This window comes from Neophocaena asiaeorientalis, unplaced genomic scaffold, assembly GCF_003031525.2.
Source record: "Neophocaena asiaeorientalis asiaeorientalis breed wild unplaced genomic scaffold, Neophocaena_asiaeorientalis_V1.1 scaffold406, whole genome shotgun sequence".
NCBI lineage: Eukaryota > Metazoa > Chordata > Mammalia > Artiodactyla > Phocoenidae > Neophocaena > Neophocaena asiaeorientalis.
Window position 1 is genome coordinate 226,970 of NW_020173381.1, and position 17,925 is coordinate 244,894.

Here is a 17,925-nt window from a genome sequence, read left to right on the forward strand (position 1 = left end):
AAGCAGGGAACGAAAAAGGCGGAGGCGGCCCGCGGACCCCGCTTTGATCTTCATCATCACCACCCCCGGGTCCCCGTTTCCCACCCACACACCAACCTCTAACGATACCGGATAATTTTCCTCTTTCTTCCCTCAAACGGCTTATAGCGAGACGGTAGACGACGACCAGAACTACTTCTGCTCACGTAAGCGTTTGGTCACGTGAGGATCTACGTCATGTGAGATCTGGGTCACGTGAGCACCGCTCGGCTCTAACTCGGGATTATTAAAGTGCCGCACTTCCTTCTGGTACGAAAATAGGGCGGGTCGATATCCAGAAAGAGAGAGAGTGGTTGGTGGCGTCGCGTCTTCTATGACTGGTCATTGGTCCGCCTCTGGGGATAACCGTCCCAGTTGCCGGAGAAACAATCGGGTCAGGGCTTAATAACTCACCGGTGATTGGTGATGAGGAGGAAAGCGGGTTCCCCGGGCCGCCTCTGCCTTTTTAGCTCTTAAGGTTAAATTTAAAAGCCCAGGTGACTCGTGGAAATCTGTGCTGCATGATGACAGCGACGGTGAAGCTGGTGAGCAGAGTCCGGCGGCTGGGCTGCGTGCTGGCCTTTTGCTTCCTGGCCCTGTTTCTCTGGGGGCTCCCTGGGGCCCGGGCCCTCGACAACGGCTTGGCGATGACCCCTACCATGGGCTGGCTGCATTGGGAGCGCTTCATGTGCAACGTGAACTGCCAAGAAGAGCCGGATTCCTGTGTCAGGTATCAGCGATATTGGGTACCCGCTTCCCTTCGCCTTTCCGTGTATTTGTCTGGCTGTGTTTGGAGGGGTGGAGGGTCTCAGCGAAAAAATTTGAGCCCGAGGGAGAGCTCCCCTGTTGCTGCTGCTTTTTTATCCCCAGCAGACTGCCCTGGATGGGGACTAGTCCTAACTTCTCTCCATGTGACCCCTCTTGGCGTGGGAGTCCGGGCAGCGGCCTCTGCTTCTCCACCTCTCTCTGCTTGATCATCCAACTAAGGACTTCTCCATTTACCATCCAGTTCCGTTCAGACCCTTATTGAGAGCTGCTGCTCTGTCTCTGCCGGGTACTAGCAGTGAGGACAGCTGTGGTGAGTAGGAGAGACAGAGGACTAAGACGAGTGCCGTTTCTTCTCCTTTTGGGGTCACGGGTTCCTTGGCTGTAACTGGAGGGAATTTAGAGTGACCACGGAGTCTCTGAGATCTCCCCACCCCGTAGCCCTTGGGTATGGCATGTGCTTGGAAGGTTGAAGTGGAGGATCTTTATCTGTGGAAGGTTGATAAGACAGGTATTGATCCTTTCTGACCCACACATCCCTCGTCTGTAAATTGGGAAAACAACTCATCTCAGGGAACGACTCTGAGGTTAGGTAAAATAGTTCTTATCTCACACAGGTTGGCTTTCAATTAGATAACCCATTTAAAGGACAAAGTACAATGCAGTACCAGATTCCTCAATTAGGCATATAGAAGAAATGTTCTTAACCTGGAATCCATGGGAAAATTAATGCAAATCTGCAAATATGAGTATGTATGTTTTTCTGATGAGAGGATCTTGAGCTTTGTTCACATTCTCAAAGGGATCCGTGACCTAGAAACAGTTAAGAATCACTGATAGATATTGTTTAAAACATAATAAAGACACCCTTGTTGCAAAGGCCCCTCTGTAAGCAGCGGTCATGGTAACATCCCAGTGGCCATAAGTTATTCCTATGAATGTCTTTACAGATGAAGTCAGGATGTTGGTCAAACATGACAGAATTAATTGGCTTGCTAAGTTTCAGACTAAATCCATCCATCGTGACCCTGGGGTAAATTATGGCCATCACATATTTCTTTTTTGGTCTCTTCCTTTTTTCCTAAGTGGTGGTTGTCTTATTTTTGTATCTGATTGTATAATAAATGCATGATCATGGCAAAAATTGCAGATGGTAAAGAAGAGTATAATAAAAATAAAGATTCCCCTCATTCCACCACCCAGAAATAATCATGATTAAAATGTTAATATATGACCTTTCAATTTTTTTCTATGTAAATAAAAACAGATTTCTTTTAAAATGATTGTCAATAAAAATGAGATCACGTTTATGTTGTGAGCAGTTAACCACAAGACTGAAGTCTACCTGCCTGGGTTCAAATTCTAGCTTATTATTACTTAGCCAGGTGATCTTGGGCAAACTAAGTACCCTTTCTAAATTAAAGAGTGAGTGCCTGGCACAGAATAAGAGCTTTAAAAGTTAAATTGACTCTTTGCATGGTTTCTTTTCTGCAATTTGTTAGTTCCCTATTTTCCATCTGGTATGTTTGGGGTTCTTTTTGTTTGTTTACGTTTTGGTTTTTCTTTGTTTTTGGTTTATCATATGTTGTAAATACAGTGGTTCTTATTTTATTTATTTATTTATTTTTAAGCCACGCTGCACGGCTTGTGGGATCTTAGTTCCCTGACCAGGGATCGAGCCTGGGCCCTCAGCAGTGAAAGCGCGGAGTCCTAACCACTGGACCACCAGGGAATTCCCAATACAGTGGTTCTTGCTGTATTTTGGTTTTGATATTTATGTATCAAACATCAGGTTTTTCCTTTATTATTTCTGGCTCCGGCATCATGCAGAGAAGGTTCTTTCCTACCTGAAGATAACATAGTCATGTATATTTTGTACTAGTATTTTTATGTGTTTTTAAAGTATTTAAATCTTTAATCCATCTGGACTTTATTCTCCTGTAAGCAGTACTACATTTAATATATACTAAATTTCATGGTATCAAATGGCTGGAAGGATCTCTTTCTGAACTTTCTCTTTGATTCCATTGATCTGTGTATTCTAATGCTAATGGTACTACACTAGCTTCATTTACATTTCGTAGACTGTTCACCTGTTTAATCTTTGAGGTGAACTTTTTGAGTCATGTTGCGAAGTTCCTTAAAAAGTCCTTTGGCGATTTGTCCAGGGTTTTATTAAATGTCTAGAAGTGTATAGGGAGAATTACCTTTTTTTTAGTATTGAGTTTTCCTATTCAAGAGCAAAGGAATGTCTCTCCATTTGTTCAAATAATTTGGGAACATCATAGTTTTATTCAGATGAGCCCTGCACATAATTTTAAAATTACCTCTAGGTATTTTAGGTTTTATCTGTTGCTTTTTTGATTTCTCTTGTGAATGGTGTCTTTTTCTCCGAATAGGTCATTGCTGATATCTATAGAAGCTGTTGATTATGTTAACTTTGTAGTTTTACTTTAGTAAACTGTCTTTTTAATTCTAATAGCCTTTTCAATTTCATGTATTTCTCATTCCTCTTTTAATTGTTTGGTGTTCTTAGGGTAGAGGGGAAAGGAGTGAGAAGAAAAAGGGCCTAGTCCAATTTACCTTCCATTGGTTGTGATTACTACCAAATTATTACTGGGTTGAAAAATAAATTGCAAAACCCCAAGATGCTTAACAAATAGGAGTACCCAAGCATTTGTTTAATGAATTGTAATGATTCTTGGAATTTCTCTTTCAGTGAGAAGCTCTTTCTGCAGATAGCTGAGATCATGGCCTCAGATGGCTGGAAGGATGTAGGCTATGAGTACCTCTGCATTGATGACTGTTGGATGGCTCCCGAAAGAGATTCAGAAGGCAGACTTCAGGCAGACCCTAAACGCTTTCCTGGTGGGATCCGCCGCCTCGCTAATTATGTGAGTTTATAGATAATTCTTTTTCATTCAGGAGACTATAAGCACTTCTGTACCTAAGCTTGCTCAGAAACACTTAGAAAGTAAAATAGCTGCTGTTATCCAAACAATGAATTCTAAGGCTAATCAGGTGGAATTTTCATCCCATCAGCAGATCTATGTTTTGCAATAGTTCTTGAGGCCCATCTTGAAGGAGTTCTCCTTTTGTGGAAACAGGTGAATTCTCTAGGAGGAAAAAGGAACTTGGTTCTTGACATGTGTGCATGTATTTCCATATAAGCTTTGAGCAGCTATCACAGTTGTACTATAAACTAGAGTTTTAGAAGATAGAAGGGATATATTCTGGAGATTGTTAAAGAGTAATAGAGCTGGACACTAGTTAAAGGCAGTGAAGAGTGATACTGAGTACAATTCAGTACTACTGCAATGGGGGGAAGAGCCAAGCTCAGTCCCAAATACACCAAAGAGGAGTGGGGTTTTATAGCCAACGAGCAGATTGTGGGGGTCAGTGGATGGAAAATTACTAAGATGAGACATCAGGAGGAGGGGAATTCTTGCTAAAGGCAGGCTGAGGACTTGGACATCAAGGGTGGGGCATAGGGAATTTGATCAGATATCAAAAGGTGGGGAGATGACTTCACAGGATTCTTGCTAAAACTGGACGCGGAAGACCAAGGTAGAGGCCTACGTGAGAAGAGGTTTCAGAGGGGCCTGAGGTTTGGTTAAGGAGAGTCTTTGTCCAGATAAATCTATCATTGACCTGAAAAGGTAACTTTTAAGATCCCATCAGAGCCTGCACACCGCAACAAAGAGTAGCCCCTGCTCGCCACAACTAGAGAAAGCCCACGCACAGCAACAAAGACCCAACACAGCCAAAAATAAATAAATTTATAAAAAAAAAGATCCCATCAGAGGAAGATTAGAGCAACTGAAAACTTTCCCTTCAGTTCTATGCTATAGTTACACATATAGTTTGAACTCAGCAGAATTGGAGACTTTGCTCTTTATCTTCCAACAAACTCATCTGGATAATTTTGGGGGTTTTGGGATGGGGGCAAAGCCCCCCAATACCTGGTGAAGTGTATTGGTCTCTGCCTCCAGCCTGGAGTGGTTCTCTCTACTTCATGATTGCCCTTCTACTGAGGTGACTCTTTTCTCTCATTTCAGGTCCATAGCAAAGGACTGAAGCTGGGGATTTATGCAGATGTTGGAAATAAAACCTGTGCAGGCTTCCCTGGGAGTTTTGGATACTATGACATTGATGCCAAGACCTTTGCTGACTGGGGAGTAGATCTGCTAAAATTTGACGGTTGTTACTGTGACAGTATAAAACATTTGGCAGATGGTATGTTTCATTCAAAAGATTTAGCCATGAGCAAAGGGCAGAACTTTGAGGCCAAGGTAGCTGAGCATCCAAAGTACTAATCCTCACGTTGGAAATACCCAGTCACAATACTGGAAATAATTATTCTCAATGTGCCAGAGCTCCTGCCTCTTCTCTTCTTGCAGTTTGTCCATGCATTTGTTCATTCACGCATGTAAAATCCACGTGTGCCTAACCACAGCTAATACCGTGCACTTTTAATTCAAGAGGGCTCTGAGTTAATTACAAATAGTAATTGTAACTCTCCTTCCATCACTTGGAAAAGCATCCAGAATGTCAAACAGTCACAGAGAGAGGAGCATCTTCATTCCGGCCTCTCCTCAATATATGCACCATCCCACACTGTCTCCTTGGAACAATCCCAGCAGTCTGTGCAGTACTACACACAGTGTAAGCACAGAGCAGTCACCTGTCTCTGCTGCTGGTTTAAAATATAAACATGGCCCTTCCAGGCAGCCTCTTTTAAAAATATACAGCCCCAGCTGGAAATTCCCTTCTTTCCCTTATTTTACACATTGTTTTCTCATACAGGTTATAAGCACATGTCCTTGGCCCTGAACAGGACTGGCAGAAGCATTGTGTACTCCTGTGAGTGGCCCCTTTATATGTGGCCCATTTTTAAGGTGAGCTAGTGAGCACAGAATCCAATAGAGCCTTGCTGATAGATTTTCAGAACTCAAGAACAAAGGCGACGAAGGTCCCTGTCAAAGCCCAACCTTACTTAACACTCTCATCCTACCATCTCTCCCAGGATCCACCCACTTCTCACCATCCCCACTGCTATAATTGGAGACTAAGCTACCATCAGTTGGGAAGCCAGTCATCTTTGATTCTTCCTTTTGTCTCACGGTTCCCAACCTATCCACCAGCAATCCTCTTAGTACTATCTACAAACTATATCCTGAATCAGCCCACTTCATTATCATGTTAACCTATTCAGTTTCCTTCTAAGGGCTTAGCACTATATGGAATTATTTGTTGATTTGCCTATTGTCTGTCTCCTCCATTAGAATGTAAGCTCCAGGAGGGCAGGGACCTTGTCTGACTTTATCACTGTATCCCTACCATATGGTAAGTGTTGAATAATTATTTATGGAATGAACCCCTGTTGTCTCCTTCTAATCTCTGCAAAATTCTCTCACCTCTTTCTCAACATCTTAAACCTCAGATATCCCACCTGCCTATCTACAAATTTTATTCATTCCCTCAACAAATTATATGCCTAGGATTCAAATTGCCTTATCATATGCTTGCTAAGTCCTGTGTAATTTGCAGGTTTTACTTATTAAAATCATTTTAGTTATTTTTTTATTGAAGTATAGTTGATTTACAATATTATATTAGGAGATCGTTATATTTATTTCTGATTATAAAAGGAATACATGTTCATTTTGGAAAAGTTTGAAAATACAGTGAAGTGTGTGACAAAAATTAAAATCTTCCATAATCCCGGTACAGTAGTCCCCCCATCCATGGTTTTGCTTTCTGCAGTTTCAGTTACCCACAGTCAACTGCAATCTGAAAATATTAAATGGAAAATTCCACAAATAAACAATTCATAAGTTTTAAATGGCACACCATTCTGAGTAGCATGATAAAATCTCGCACCATCCCACTCCATCCCGCCTGGGACATGAATCATCCTTTTGTCCAGCGTATGCATGCTGTGTACGCTACCCACTGATTAATACCTGTATAGGAAAAAACGTAGTATATATACAGTTTGGTACTATCCGCGGTTTCAGGCAGCCACTGGGAGTCTTGGAATGTATCTCCTGCAGATAAGGGGAGACTACTGTACCTAGTTACCGTTTGGTAAATTTCCAGCAAGAACAGTGTTAAAGCCATTTTAAGTAAGATTTTAAGTTATATAGCCTACTTCTGAAGCAAACTTCTTACAACGAAATTCCATTATAATAAGGATTTAGCTCTCCTCATGGAGACCTTTAATCTGTAAACTAAAGAGGCTACGAGAGCCTTTTTTAAACATGATTGTTTTCATATCACAAGAATATTAGTAGAAAGTAAACAGAGGAGTTATCTCTGTTTTCACAGCCCAATTACACAGAAATCCGAGAGTACTGCAATCACTGGAGAAATTTTGCTGATGTTTATGATTCTTGGCAAAGTATAAGGAGTATCTTGGACTGGACAACTTCTAACCAGGAGAGGATTGTTCCTGTCGCAGGACCAGGAGGTTGGAATGATCCAGATATGGTAAGAAACTGAGCCCTCCTGTTCAAGCCCCTGCAGTGGACCTGTTTCCTACTTGACACTCAAGATAAATCAGAAGGGAGAAGTTCCTGGGAGCAGGCTTTATGTGAGAGTACTCAGAGCAGGGTGCCCTGGAAGGTGACTTGTCTGTATCTCTAGGCAACTTTAAGAATGTTTTGTCTTATCTCACTTGAAGTCTTTTTTTAAAAATCTATTTATTTATTATTTATTTGGTTGAGCCAGGTCTTAGTTGCAGCAGGTGGGCTCCTTAGTTGCGGCTTGCAGGCTCCTTAGTTGTGGCAGGCTGGCTCCTTAGTTGTGGCATGCAAACTCTTAGTTGTGGCATGCATATGGGATCTAGTTCCCTGACCAGGGATTGAACCCAGGCCTCCGGCGTTGGGAGTGTGGAGTCTTAACCACTGTGCCACCAGGGAAGTCCCTCACTTGAATTCTTCATTCTTTGTCCCAGTTGGTGATTGGCAACTTTGGCCTCAGCCGGGATCAGCAAATAACTCAGATGGCCCTCTGGGCTATCATGGCAGCTCCATTACTCATGTCCAATGACCTCCGACACATCTGCCTTGAAGCCAAAGCCCTTCTTCAGGATAAGGATGTAATTGCCATCAACCAGGACCCCTTGGGCAAGCAGGGGTACCGGCTTAGAAAGGTACGGTAAATAATGTTCTATGGGACAAACTAGGAATTGGCCAGGAACATCTTCTCCTGCCTTTTAGTTTACAATTCATCCAAATGTTTATTTGGGGTGTGTATTTTTTTTTATAAATTTAATTAATTAATTTAATTTTGGCTGCTTTGGTTCTTTGTTGCTGTGCGTGGCTTTCTCTATTTGCGGCGAGCGGGGGTTACTCTTCGGTGCAGTGTGTGGGCTTCTCATTTTAGTGGCTTCTCTTGTGGAACACGAGCTCTAGGCACGCGGGCTCAGTAGTTGTGGCTCACGGGCTCTAGAGCTCAGGCTCAGTAGTTGTGGCGCATGGGCTTAGTTGCTCCATGGCATGTGGGATCTTCCCGGGCCAGGGCTCGAACCCATGTCCCCTGCATTGGCAGGCGGATTCTTAACCACTGTGCTACCAGGGAAGCCTGGGGTGTGTATTTTAAGATGGTTTAATATCCAAGTACCAAGTTTGTCTTGCACCTAAATCTGTTACATTGGAGGATCTGCACTGATCTTTTGAGAATGTATTTTTTAATCTTGATATCATAATCAGTAATGAGGCTCCCTCGTGCTAATTTTTCCTAGAAGTGCTCGGTAGTTCTGATTATAAGATTTAATGCCACAACTAACAAGGCAGCTTATTGCTAGTTACCAAGCTATCACACCTATTTTCTTGACTTACTTTTCAGGAGGACAACTTTGAGGTGTGGGAACGCCCTCTCTCTAACTTAGCCTGGGCTGTGGCTATGGTAAACCTGCAGGAGATTGGTGGACCTCGTTCTTACACCATCTCTCTTACTTCCCTGGGTCAAGGACTGGCCTGTAATCCCGACTGTCTGATCACGCAGCTCCTCCCTGTGAAGAGGAAGCTTGGGTTTTATGAATGGACTTCAAGTTTAAAAACTCAAGTAAATCCCACAGGTACTGTTTTGCTTAGGCTAGAAAGAGCAAGCTAGACTGCATTAAAATGCTTCCTTTAAAATGTATTATTTTGTTGCCAAAGTGACTACCCCACTTTTGTCCACCTTCAGCTGTTCTTATTTCTTTGAGTAAAAGTTTCTACACTTGAGCTTTTTTTGTTGTTGTTGTTGCTGTACGTGAGCCTCTCACTGCTGTGGCCTCTCCCGTTGCCGAGCACAGGCTCCGGACGCGCAGGCTCAGTGGCCATGACTCACGGGCCCAGCCGCTCCGCAGCATGTGGGATCTTCCCGGGCCGGGGCACGAACCCGTGTCCCCTGCATCGGCAGGCGGACTCGCAACCACTGCGCCACCAGGGAAGCCCCCTACACTTGAGCTTTGTGATGATTACCACTTCTAAAGCTATCTGGAGAACATTTTTGGGCAAAAGCCTTTGAACCTAATGTAAACTGCTGAGAAAATAATAGCTTAATAATATAATAAGTAAAATAATAATTTACAGACATACCTCATGTCATTGCACTTCACAAATACTGTGGGGATTTTTTGGTTTGGGGTTTTTTTTTTTTTACAAATTGAAGGTTTGTGGCAACCCTGCGTGTATCACAAGTCTATTTGGCCCTATTTTTCCAACAGCATTTGTTCATTTTGTCTCTGTGTCACATTTTGGTAATTCCTGCAATATTTCAAACTTTTTCATTATTATATTTATCATGGTGATTGCAATGTTACTACTGCAAAAAAAAATTCTCTGAAGGCTTAGATGATGGCTAGCAATAAAGTATTTTTAAATTAAGGTGTATACATTGTTTTTTTTAGACATAATGCTATTGCAAACTTTAATAGATTACAGTATCGTTTGAACATAAGTTTTATATGCACTGGAAAACCAAAAATTTGGTGACTACCTTTATTGGAACCAAACCCGCAATATCTGTTGCCTGTATTGGAACTATGTGCCAGGCACTATTCTAGACGCATATGGTGTAGTGACTCATTTTTATCCTCCCAACAACCCTGATGTAGGTACTTATTCACTGTAAATTACAGCCAGGATTTAAACCCAGGCTTTTAACCCTTACACTGCCACCTACTGAGGTATTAATAATTGGATGGCACTAATTATCTTAGCCTAAAGAGAAGATATAAACTACTTCCTCAGTTGAAGGGCAAAAGAATACCCCAACAGGAATAACCTTCATAAATGGACAATTTAGAGGCAACCCAACAGACGACATTACTTAATTTTTATGATAGAATCTTGCCAAGAAACATACCACCTAGGTTTCCAAATCCAAGTTGTTTGCAGTCTAGATCCAACAAATGCAATTGGCTTACTTTCACCAACAATAGTTGATACATTATGACCTAAAATACTGAACCTCTGGCCAGAAGACCCCTTCCACTTTAAGATGAATTGCCTTATCTCTTGAGGTTCCGTGATGAAGCAATGAACTCCAAAGTGGCATATGGAGGAATGAGTTACTGAGGCAATTTCCAGATACTCTTAATTCCTTGCTTTTCCTCCAGTTGGTTTACCTGAGGACCAACCTGCAGTCAGTGCTTCAGGCCTGCTCCTTCCCCACCTCCCCTTGTACTATCATCACCCTTCTCCCACATAAGCAAAAAAGGGTGTATTCATCTCACCCATCCAGAATGCAGGACAGTACAAAAGCTAACAGGGCACAAAAGGCCCACTCAAAATACAAAGTGCATGTTGTTGTAACAATCCCTTTGCCTGTCAGGTGATTACCGATTATTTTCAATAAAATTGGAGGGCTAAGCATTGTCAGTTAATAAAAATTGGAATAGAATTGGTAAATCCAGACAATTCAACCACAGAAACTTGGAAGAAAACTGCTCTCATTGAGATGTGCTTCCAGTCACCAAAATGTGTAGCTTATTTGCTTCACATCCAGAGTTTTGCAGCACAAGAATGAAGCATACAATAGCATACAAAGAGGATTCCAACTGTTAGGCATTTTACAAAATGGACAGTTATCCCCCATAGGTTCCATTGGGGAGTTTCACTGGAAATTCTATCCTTTGCAATTATTTCAACATGATGAAAATAATTTATATCTACTTTAAAATGTGAGGAAGTATATAAAAATGCTTAGGGGGCATGAAAATAAGTCTAATGACATATATAATATAGTATGCTGTGCCTAGAGAACCGGGTTGAAATTCCTCATACAGTGACTTTAGTAGTAAACATTATTTGAGACAAATTTCACTCCTGGTGAACCTCATATTCACTATGGATGTAATTGTTACTGATCTCATTCTATTTGCCCTGAATTCAGGTCTCTACTTATGTCCCATGATAACCAATAACAGCCTTTGCTTTTTAACAAAAGGAATCCCATGAAGTCCCAAGTGATTAAAGTGCAAATTAGACCATCATAGCATCTGATGTGAGTTCAACCAGTCAGATTCAACCCCTAATACGTATCCAGAACCATCAAGCATAAATTTCCCAAGGAGAATTTTACTGATGGCACTAATTTCCCTTCCAGAAAAATAAACAATTGAAACTAAACGAAGTAAACAATCTCAAATGTTTATTGCCTTCATAACAAAACAAAATACGAAGCTCAGAACTGGATCACTTGGCCCTGTAATAGAACAAGAAGAAAAATGGTGAGTTTTTGTATTTTGCAAAGAACCTTTACTCCATCAAGAACAGCGTCTATTCCTAAAGGGATCACCATCCTTTATTAAGGCCAGTCTTCTCATTCTCCCCTTCCTACTCATGTCAAAACCAACACCAAAATACTTTGAGCTATGGATCTAAGTTTAGTTATTTTCAGAGGATTGCCCCTGATCTTGATGCCACAAAAATGAGTAGGCAGAAATGTTCACCTCTCTCAACATAATAAAGCCATAGAGAAAATATTGCACCTTCCACCCCATAATTATCTACCTTTCTCTTCTTATCTCCTCCCAGCTCAAAATGCTTGCATCTCTTAATAGCCAGCATTCTCTTAGATCTGCAGTTCGGCTCAACACATTCAAGCCTCAGCACAATCTTCTTTGTAGTTTTAGCCTGGAAAATAAAATTAAGTCAAAGCCTTCATAAATCACTACAGAAAATCTTTCTTCAAAAATATGACTGTTGGGTCAAGTACTACTTAAGGCAAAGCTCTGCAAAGTTTAAGAGTTGTGACAATCTGTTTTCAGCTATAGGGAGAAAACAGAAATGTGAAAATCAGTGTATTTAAGAGAAAATGCTGGCAGATTATCTAATTGAAATCAAGTTCTCCATTCATATCAAACATCCTAGAGGGCTTCTTATCAAATAGGCATTCATCACACCACCCTGGCCTTTCATCTCTACGTAGTTAAGTATTCCACACACCCAAAAATGGGTCATCTGAGTCCATCCAACTATGAAATAAACACAACTTTCACAACCCATTTAAATAAGAGTTAATAAGTACTACTTAATATCTATTCTCCAGAGACTACCCACAACTACATCTAGGTTTTATGTGCGTTCAACTGTATTATTTAACTCCCCACAAATACTCAACTTCTAAAGCCTGCTCCTGTAGTTAGAATTCTATTCTTAAAAGTTCTCAAAAGAGCAGAAACCTAAGTACAATGTCCCTATCTCCTAAACAAGTTACCCAAATGTGAAAAGGCATATCACCACCTAGAGATCAAACCATTTATTGCACCTAAATGAACACTAAAATCACTCCTGAATACTTTCTGGAACCAGGCTGAATGAGGACCTAAGTGCCAAAAGAAATGCTATGTTCGTGGGAAGGCTATGCTCCAAGCACTGTATACTTTAGGGGGTAGACAAATCACCTGAGGTAGAACAGAAACTCAAAAATTCAGCCTGAGACCAACAGGGAATTCAGGAAGCCAGTGGAAGAACTAAATAGCTATTTTAAAGAGCTTTAAGACTCCATGAGTTAGGTAGCAGACTGACTGTAGACTTCTGAACTGAGAAGCAAAATAAGAGAACAATTCTTACTGCAAGCATGAGCTAAGGATTCGTTAGGACATGGCAACGGGTAAGGAAGAGGGTGAAGAAAAGTCCTCAAACTTCAGTCCTGAGGAAGGCAGGGCACATTCCTGGATTTTTGCCTCTTCAAAAAGAGGACAAAAAAATATAAAACAATGAGGCAGTGCAGTATTGTAGACTGGAGTGAGACCTGGATTGCACTTCCAGCTCCACTGCCTACCAGATGTATGTCTCTGCAGGTAACTGAGATAACTTCACTAAAACTATGAAAACACATACCTATATTGTAGAGATGTGTGGGCTAAAAACAAATGGGAAGTCTCTGCCACAGTAAGCGGGAAGCATATCAAACAGTGACCACTACAAACCTTTTTCCGGAAAATCGGCTTAGTCTGCCCACCATAGCCACTCTGCTTCCTGTCATAACGCCGCTTTCCTGGGAGAATGAAAGTTATTTGTCAGGGTTTATCAAACATAACAAATCACAACCGACAAGTGGAAAAGTCTTCTCAGCGGTTTTATCTTGGGCTTTCCAGCAGAAATATCAATGCCCCAGTGGGGAAGGGAGGGAGGACTGGGCTCGTGTATTATATAACACAAATGCCGCATTAAAACTAAATCACGTATGCGCATCTTACCCTGGGCATACAGAGAATCCTTGCCCTTCTTGTACTGTGTCACTTTGTGGGGTTGGTGCTTGCCACACTTCTTACAGAAAGTCCGGCGGGTTTTAGGAACGTTCACCTAGTAAATAAACCGTTCAGAACGCGCAGTGTTATCAGACCAGCCGCACAAAACGCCCGACCCGACACAGCTAAAGCTAAGGCATCCCACAAGGACTAAACTCTCAAACTCGCTAACACACAACGCTGACTGGAAGGTGGTCCGGCCCCATGTGCTTCAAATACAGCGGCCTCCGCCGAGCCCAAACTAAAACGAGAACATATTCACTCTACCGCTGGCTAAGTCTACCTCTTTGACCCCATCACTTCAGTTCCTGGCCCCGAAGCCCAGTCCCTTTGGGCTCGATCGCGGCAACACTGAGTTTCTTTGGTACAACGAGTCCACGTAGGAGCCTGGACGCATCCCGGGAAGGAACCATCAACCGGGAAGTAAAGATTAAACTGGATGTTGCCTGGCCGCCACCCCAAGAACCTACCATGTCTGCGAGAGCGCTATCGGCACGGAAAGAGAGAGGCCTGGCCGGAAACGGAAGTATATAGGAGGTTTCTGGTCGCGCTTCCTCATGGGAGTCGGTGGGAACGACCATAGAGTTTAAGGCTCTGTGCGCCGCGCCCTCTGGCGGCTGAGAGGACTCGATTCAGGATCGCGGGCGCAGGCTTAAGGAAGGACTCCGGCTGAGGCTGATCCACTCTCTTCAACTTCCACCCGCCTCCCTCCAGCTTTGCAACTTTTCCTCACTTCATCACTTTTGGTGGATACTGCTGCGTAGCACCGTTAAGTGAAGGAAGCAGTGCTCTTCCCAGACCATCTGGCCTCCGTGTGCCTCCCGAGGGAAGCCAGGACTAGGGTCGGTCAAGTGGAGGAGCCCTCCACCTCCATATCCCATTCCCGTTCCACTTCAAGGACACTGGGAACAACATCTTTCACAGTGAACTGCTGGTTCACTGAAGGCTTGGAGGGAGTCAGTGCTCTAGTTTATCTATCACATGGCTAGTTGTTGCATTCCACAGATGTTTATTGAATGCCTATTCTGTGTTGGCCACTGTCCTAGGGGAGGGACACAGTAATCAAATAATCAATGTCATAAATGTATAATTACAGACTAAATACTTTGTGAGAAAGGAACAATGCTCAGCATTAAACAACCTCCTTTTGTTGAGGGAGCAAGTTGGCTGACCTAGGTTCTGAAAAGTGAGGATGAAATTGTTCAGCTCCAACAATAGCAATAACCAGGCCAAAAGATAGGAAGTATCCAGCATTTCTTCACTTGCCTGCATACCTGGCAGAAGGCATGTGCTAGGTTTCAAGAGAGTCCAGCAGAGAAAGACTGCAGGGTACTGAGCATTTTAAATGAATTGTCCCATAAAATTCTCACAGTAATTCTAAGAGGTAGGTGATACTATTATTCCCATTTTACAGATGAGGAAATTGAGGCCATAGGGTGTTAAACAATTTGCCCAATGCTGCTAGTATTTAGTGGAGTCAGGATACAAACACGGGTGATCTGACTCCAGAGCTTGGGTTCCTTTACCATTATATGATATGATTGTGTGGCCTGGTAATTATAATAGCTAACAATTACTGAACAGTTATTATATGCCAGGTATTTTCCTAACTACCTTACATACTACCTCTTTTAATCCTAACAACCCAAGTGGTATGTACATTTATTAGTGTTTAACGGGCGAGAAAACTGAGGCACGAGAGGCCTTAAATTCACTTACCCAAAGTCACACCAGTGGTTATTTTGTGGAGCTGGAATTTGATCCCAGGTAGTTTAACACCACAACCTTGCACTTAACCACAAATCACACAAGGGAAGCAGGAGCATCTGCAGTGTTGAGGATGATAAGGAGTCAGAATTGGGCAAGGACTCAGGAGGAGGTGTCAGTGGATTAGGGCTAAGGAACCATGACAGCTTGGGGTCTCCTGCTTGCATAACCCTCCAGAAACACCCATAGGTTCAGAACTGACTCTCTGATCAGCTCTATTTTGTTGGACAGTCTCTGGGAATGAGATAATAAAAACATTACCACTGCCTGCTACATTTCCTAAAAGTTTCTTTGCCAAACAGCCAGGCTGTAGGCTCAGACCATTTCCTTCTTCTCTCCAGGCTGTTACACCGTCTTACTGGGCTTTGAGGAGCTTCTAGAGGTTTTTGATGTTAGTAACATGGAAATATGAAGACAGTGAACATGGCCCCTCTTAGTCTAATCAACCTTAGTTCTTTCTATCACACCTTTATGTGGCATGGCTTTGGTTTAGATTCCTTCACCAATCCTGGTCTCTGGTTTGGACATGCTCCTGCTTATTGATTTCCCCTAAGATGAGGAACTCAGAATTGAACACAGGACTCTACATGTGGCCTGGCCTCGCAGAGTAAGTGGTTGTTCACTTTCCTATGTCTAGATATTGGCACTATTTGGGTGCAGTCCTTCCATCACCTGGACAAGTCTGTGAGGAAAGTGCATGTGGGCAGAAGGTGAAGACTCGCCTAGTTTTACTTTCCCCTCTCCCTTGTCCTGCTCTCCCTTGTCTAGATCCCCCACCAACGCTGAGTCTCCACCCCCAGAAGGACCTTGAGATGGAACAGGGCATGTGACAACAAGTAGCATCTGACTGATGAAAAGGGGAGGGAAGGCAAATGTCTGTGACCAACTCTCAGGCAGGCCACTGGAGCAGCTATTCAGAGGTGACTAGTGAAAGGGTATAAATTGTCAATAAAATAGAGAGATCATACAACACTTGCTGCCCCTTTATCTTGTGTGGACGTGAGGATTAACTAGTCTACTATCCTACAAAATACTTTTAAAAATATATCCTGTTCCCTTAAAAATTCTGACGGACTTCTTCTAGTGGGATTTATGATCTGTTCCTACATACAGCGCCTGGGGCAAGTAAATATGGCAGTGGCTGATGTGTCAAGATGGGCAAGCAGATCAGTCACCAGGGGCTCTGTGGCCATCCTGGTCTACAGCCAGTACTGTCTGCATTTCCTAGGAGAGTCCTCTGGGAGAAGATCGCTGCTAGAACATAGGCTAGGAGGTGGCTGATGAAACATTCAGGTTTCAAGTAACACACCTAGTCTAGTTTATTATTTTACAAGATTAAAGAGAAAGTTGTAAATTAAGAGTGAATCCTTGAGGCCGAATCTAAAATGGAGAAAATCAACATCCACAGAAAACGGGAAGGACACAAGTCAGTATGTGGGCTTACATTCGGACATTTTTATCTGTAGAAAAAATGCTTTCTTAGAAAATGACTCAGCAGGGGGAAGTCTTGTCTCTACCTCTGTCAGGATCTGTATTTTGGGGTCCCTTCGTGAACACTCTCCATCCTTCACTAGCAAGTTCAACCGTGTGGCCTTGAGTCTCTGCCTTAGAGGATATGAGAAGCTAAAGTCGCCCTTCCTCGCCAGTCCCTTTGTTTTGTCTCCACATGTCTGCATTTCTCCTCTTTTCTGTAAGTCTCCACTGTCCTTTAGGGATGCCAGCCTTTTACCTCGGGGAGGTCGGCCTGAGGATGTGTCTGCTCAACCCAGCCCAGTCTAGAGTCTCAGTGGCCCCAGTAATGTTGAGGAGGGTTCTTTCAGAGCAGACTCAAGAAGTCCCAAGCAAATGAAGGGCGGGGACAGCTGGGGCGGGGAGTGGAATAGGGACAGCAGCAGGGAACCAGATACCATGCTGCTGAGAAGAAGAAAAAAAAGACATTGGTTTAAGTCAGGAAACAAAAAAAGGGAACTGAGTGGCTGTGAAAGGGTGGGGTTTGCTCAGACTGTCCTTCCTCTCTGGACTGTAAGAATATGTCTCCAGGGCCAGTGTCTTCTGAGATCGAGTCCCACCTTCAAAGTCCTGGCATCTCAATGCATCCGGGAAGCTACCTGCATTAAAGTCAGGACTGAGGTGGGTCTGGGGCATGGCAAGGGCTGGGCAGCAGCAGCAAGTACCTTTCGTGGGACCTTGGGACCCTTGAAGGCCAGATAGAAAGCGTGGCTGGTGCCATGTAGTCTGCTGGAGGAGGAGGCTGACAGAGGGTGGGAGTGTCATCAGCACAAGGCCCTGACAGTCTCTTCAGATGATCAGAAGGGGCTGGAAGGGTCCTTTCTGAGGAGGTTGTGGGGGGAACAAGAAGAGAAAAAAGCGCTATGAGGTGACCATCTGAACAGGTAGCAGATGTTGGAAAGAGGCACCTCTGCACAATTTGGCAGAAAAGTAAGATTTATTGCCGGTGGCAAAATAAGCCAGGATAAAAATAAGCCCTTTGGTCAAATATTGCCGGAAGACCCAAAATGGATATGTGTGTCAATGAGACCCTTAGAAGAAGGAATTTTTAAGAGGCAGATTGTCTGAGAAAATGGTCAAAGCTCACGTGCCACAATAGGCTTTTGAGCTCTGTAAGC

At 43.0% G+C, this 17,925-nt stretch overlaps 4 protein-coding genes across 5 annotated transcripts in view; 2 read left to right on the forward strand and 2 right to left on the reverse strand.

The window, feature by feature from the left end:
- The window catches only part of HNRNPH2 (heterogeneous nuclear ribonucleoprotein H2), a 6,009-nt gene extending 5,779 nt beyond the window's left edge, over positions 1–230 (reverse strand). Inside the window, exon 1 of one of the 2 annotated variants that reach the window (XM_024746556.1) lies at positions 97–230. The gene's annotated coding sequence lies outside the window, so the exon portion shown is untranslated. The remainder of the gene's footprint in view (positions 1–96) is intronic. The other variant, XM_024746557.1, reaches the window with a different exon arrangement.
- Positions 231–292: 62 nt separating this feature from the next.
- Positions 293–8,931, forward strand: GLA (galactosidase alpha). Its single transcript, XM_024746541.1, has 7 exons — positions 293–748; positions 3,503–3,677; positions 4,842–5,019; positions 5,590–5,681; positions 7,114–7,275; positions 7,742–7,939; positions 8,635–8,931. The coding sequence occupies exons 1-7, from the start codon at positions 540–542 to the stop codon at positions 8,899–8,901; spliced, it is 1,281 nt and encodes a 426-aa protein (XP_024602309.1). The 5' UTR covers positions 293–539; the 3' UTR covers positions 8,902–8,931.
- A 2,476-nt stretch (positions 8,932–11,407) lies between these two features.
- Positions 11,408–14,112, reverse strand: RPL36A (ribosomal protein L36a). The gene is made up of 5 exons (XM_024746542.1): positions 14,002–14,112; positions 13,481–13,586; positions 13,211–13,278; positions 11,790–11,912; positions 11,408–11,481 (listed from the first exon to the last, which is right to left on the reverse strand). The coding sequence occupies exons 1-5, from the start codon at positions 14,110–14,112 to the stop codon at positions 11,461–11,463; spliced, it is 429 nt and encodes a 142-aa protein (XP_024602310.1). The 3' UTR covers positions 11,408–11,460.
- A 3,177-nt stretch (positions 14,113–17,289) lies between these two features.
- The window catches only part of BTK (Bruton tyrosine kinase), a 28,380-nt gene continuing 27,744 nt past the window's right edge, over positions 17,290–17,925 (forward strand). Inside the window, exon 1 of the mRNA XM_024746527.1 lies at positions 17,290–17,428. The gene's annotated coding sequence lies outside the window, so the exon portion shown is untranslated. The remainder of the gene's footprint in view (positions 17,429–17,925) is intronic.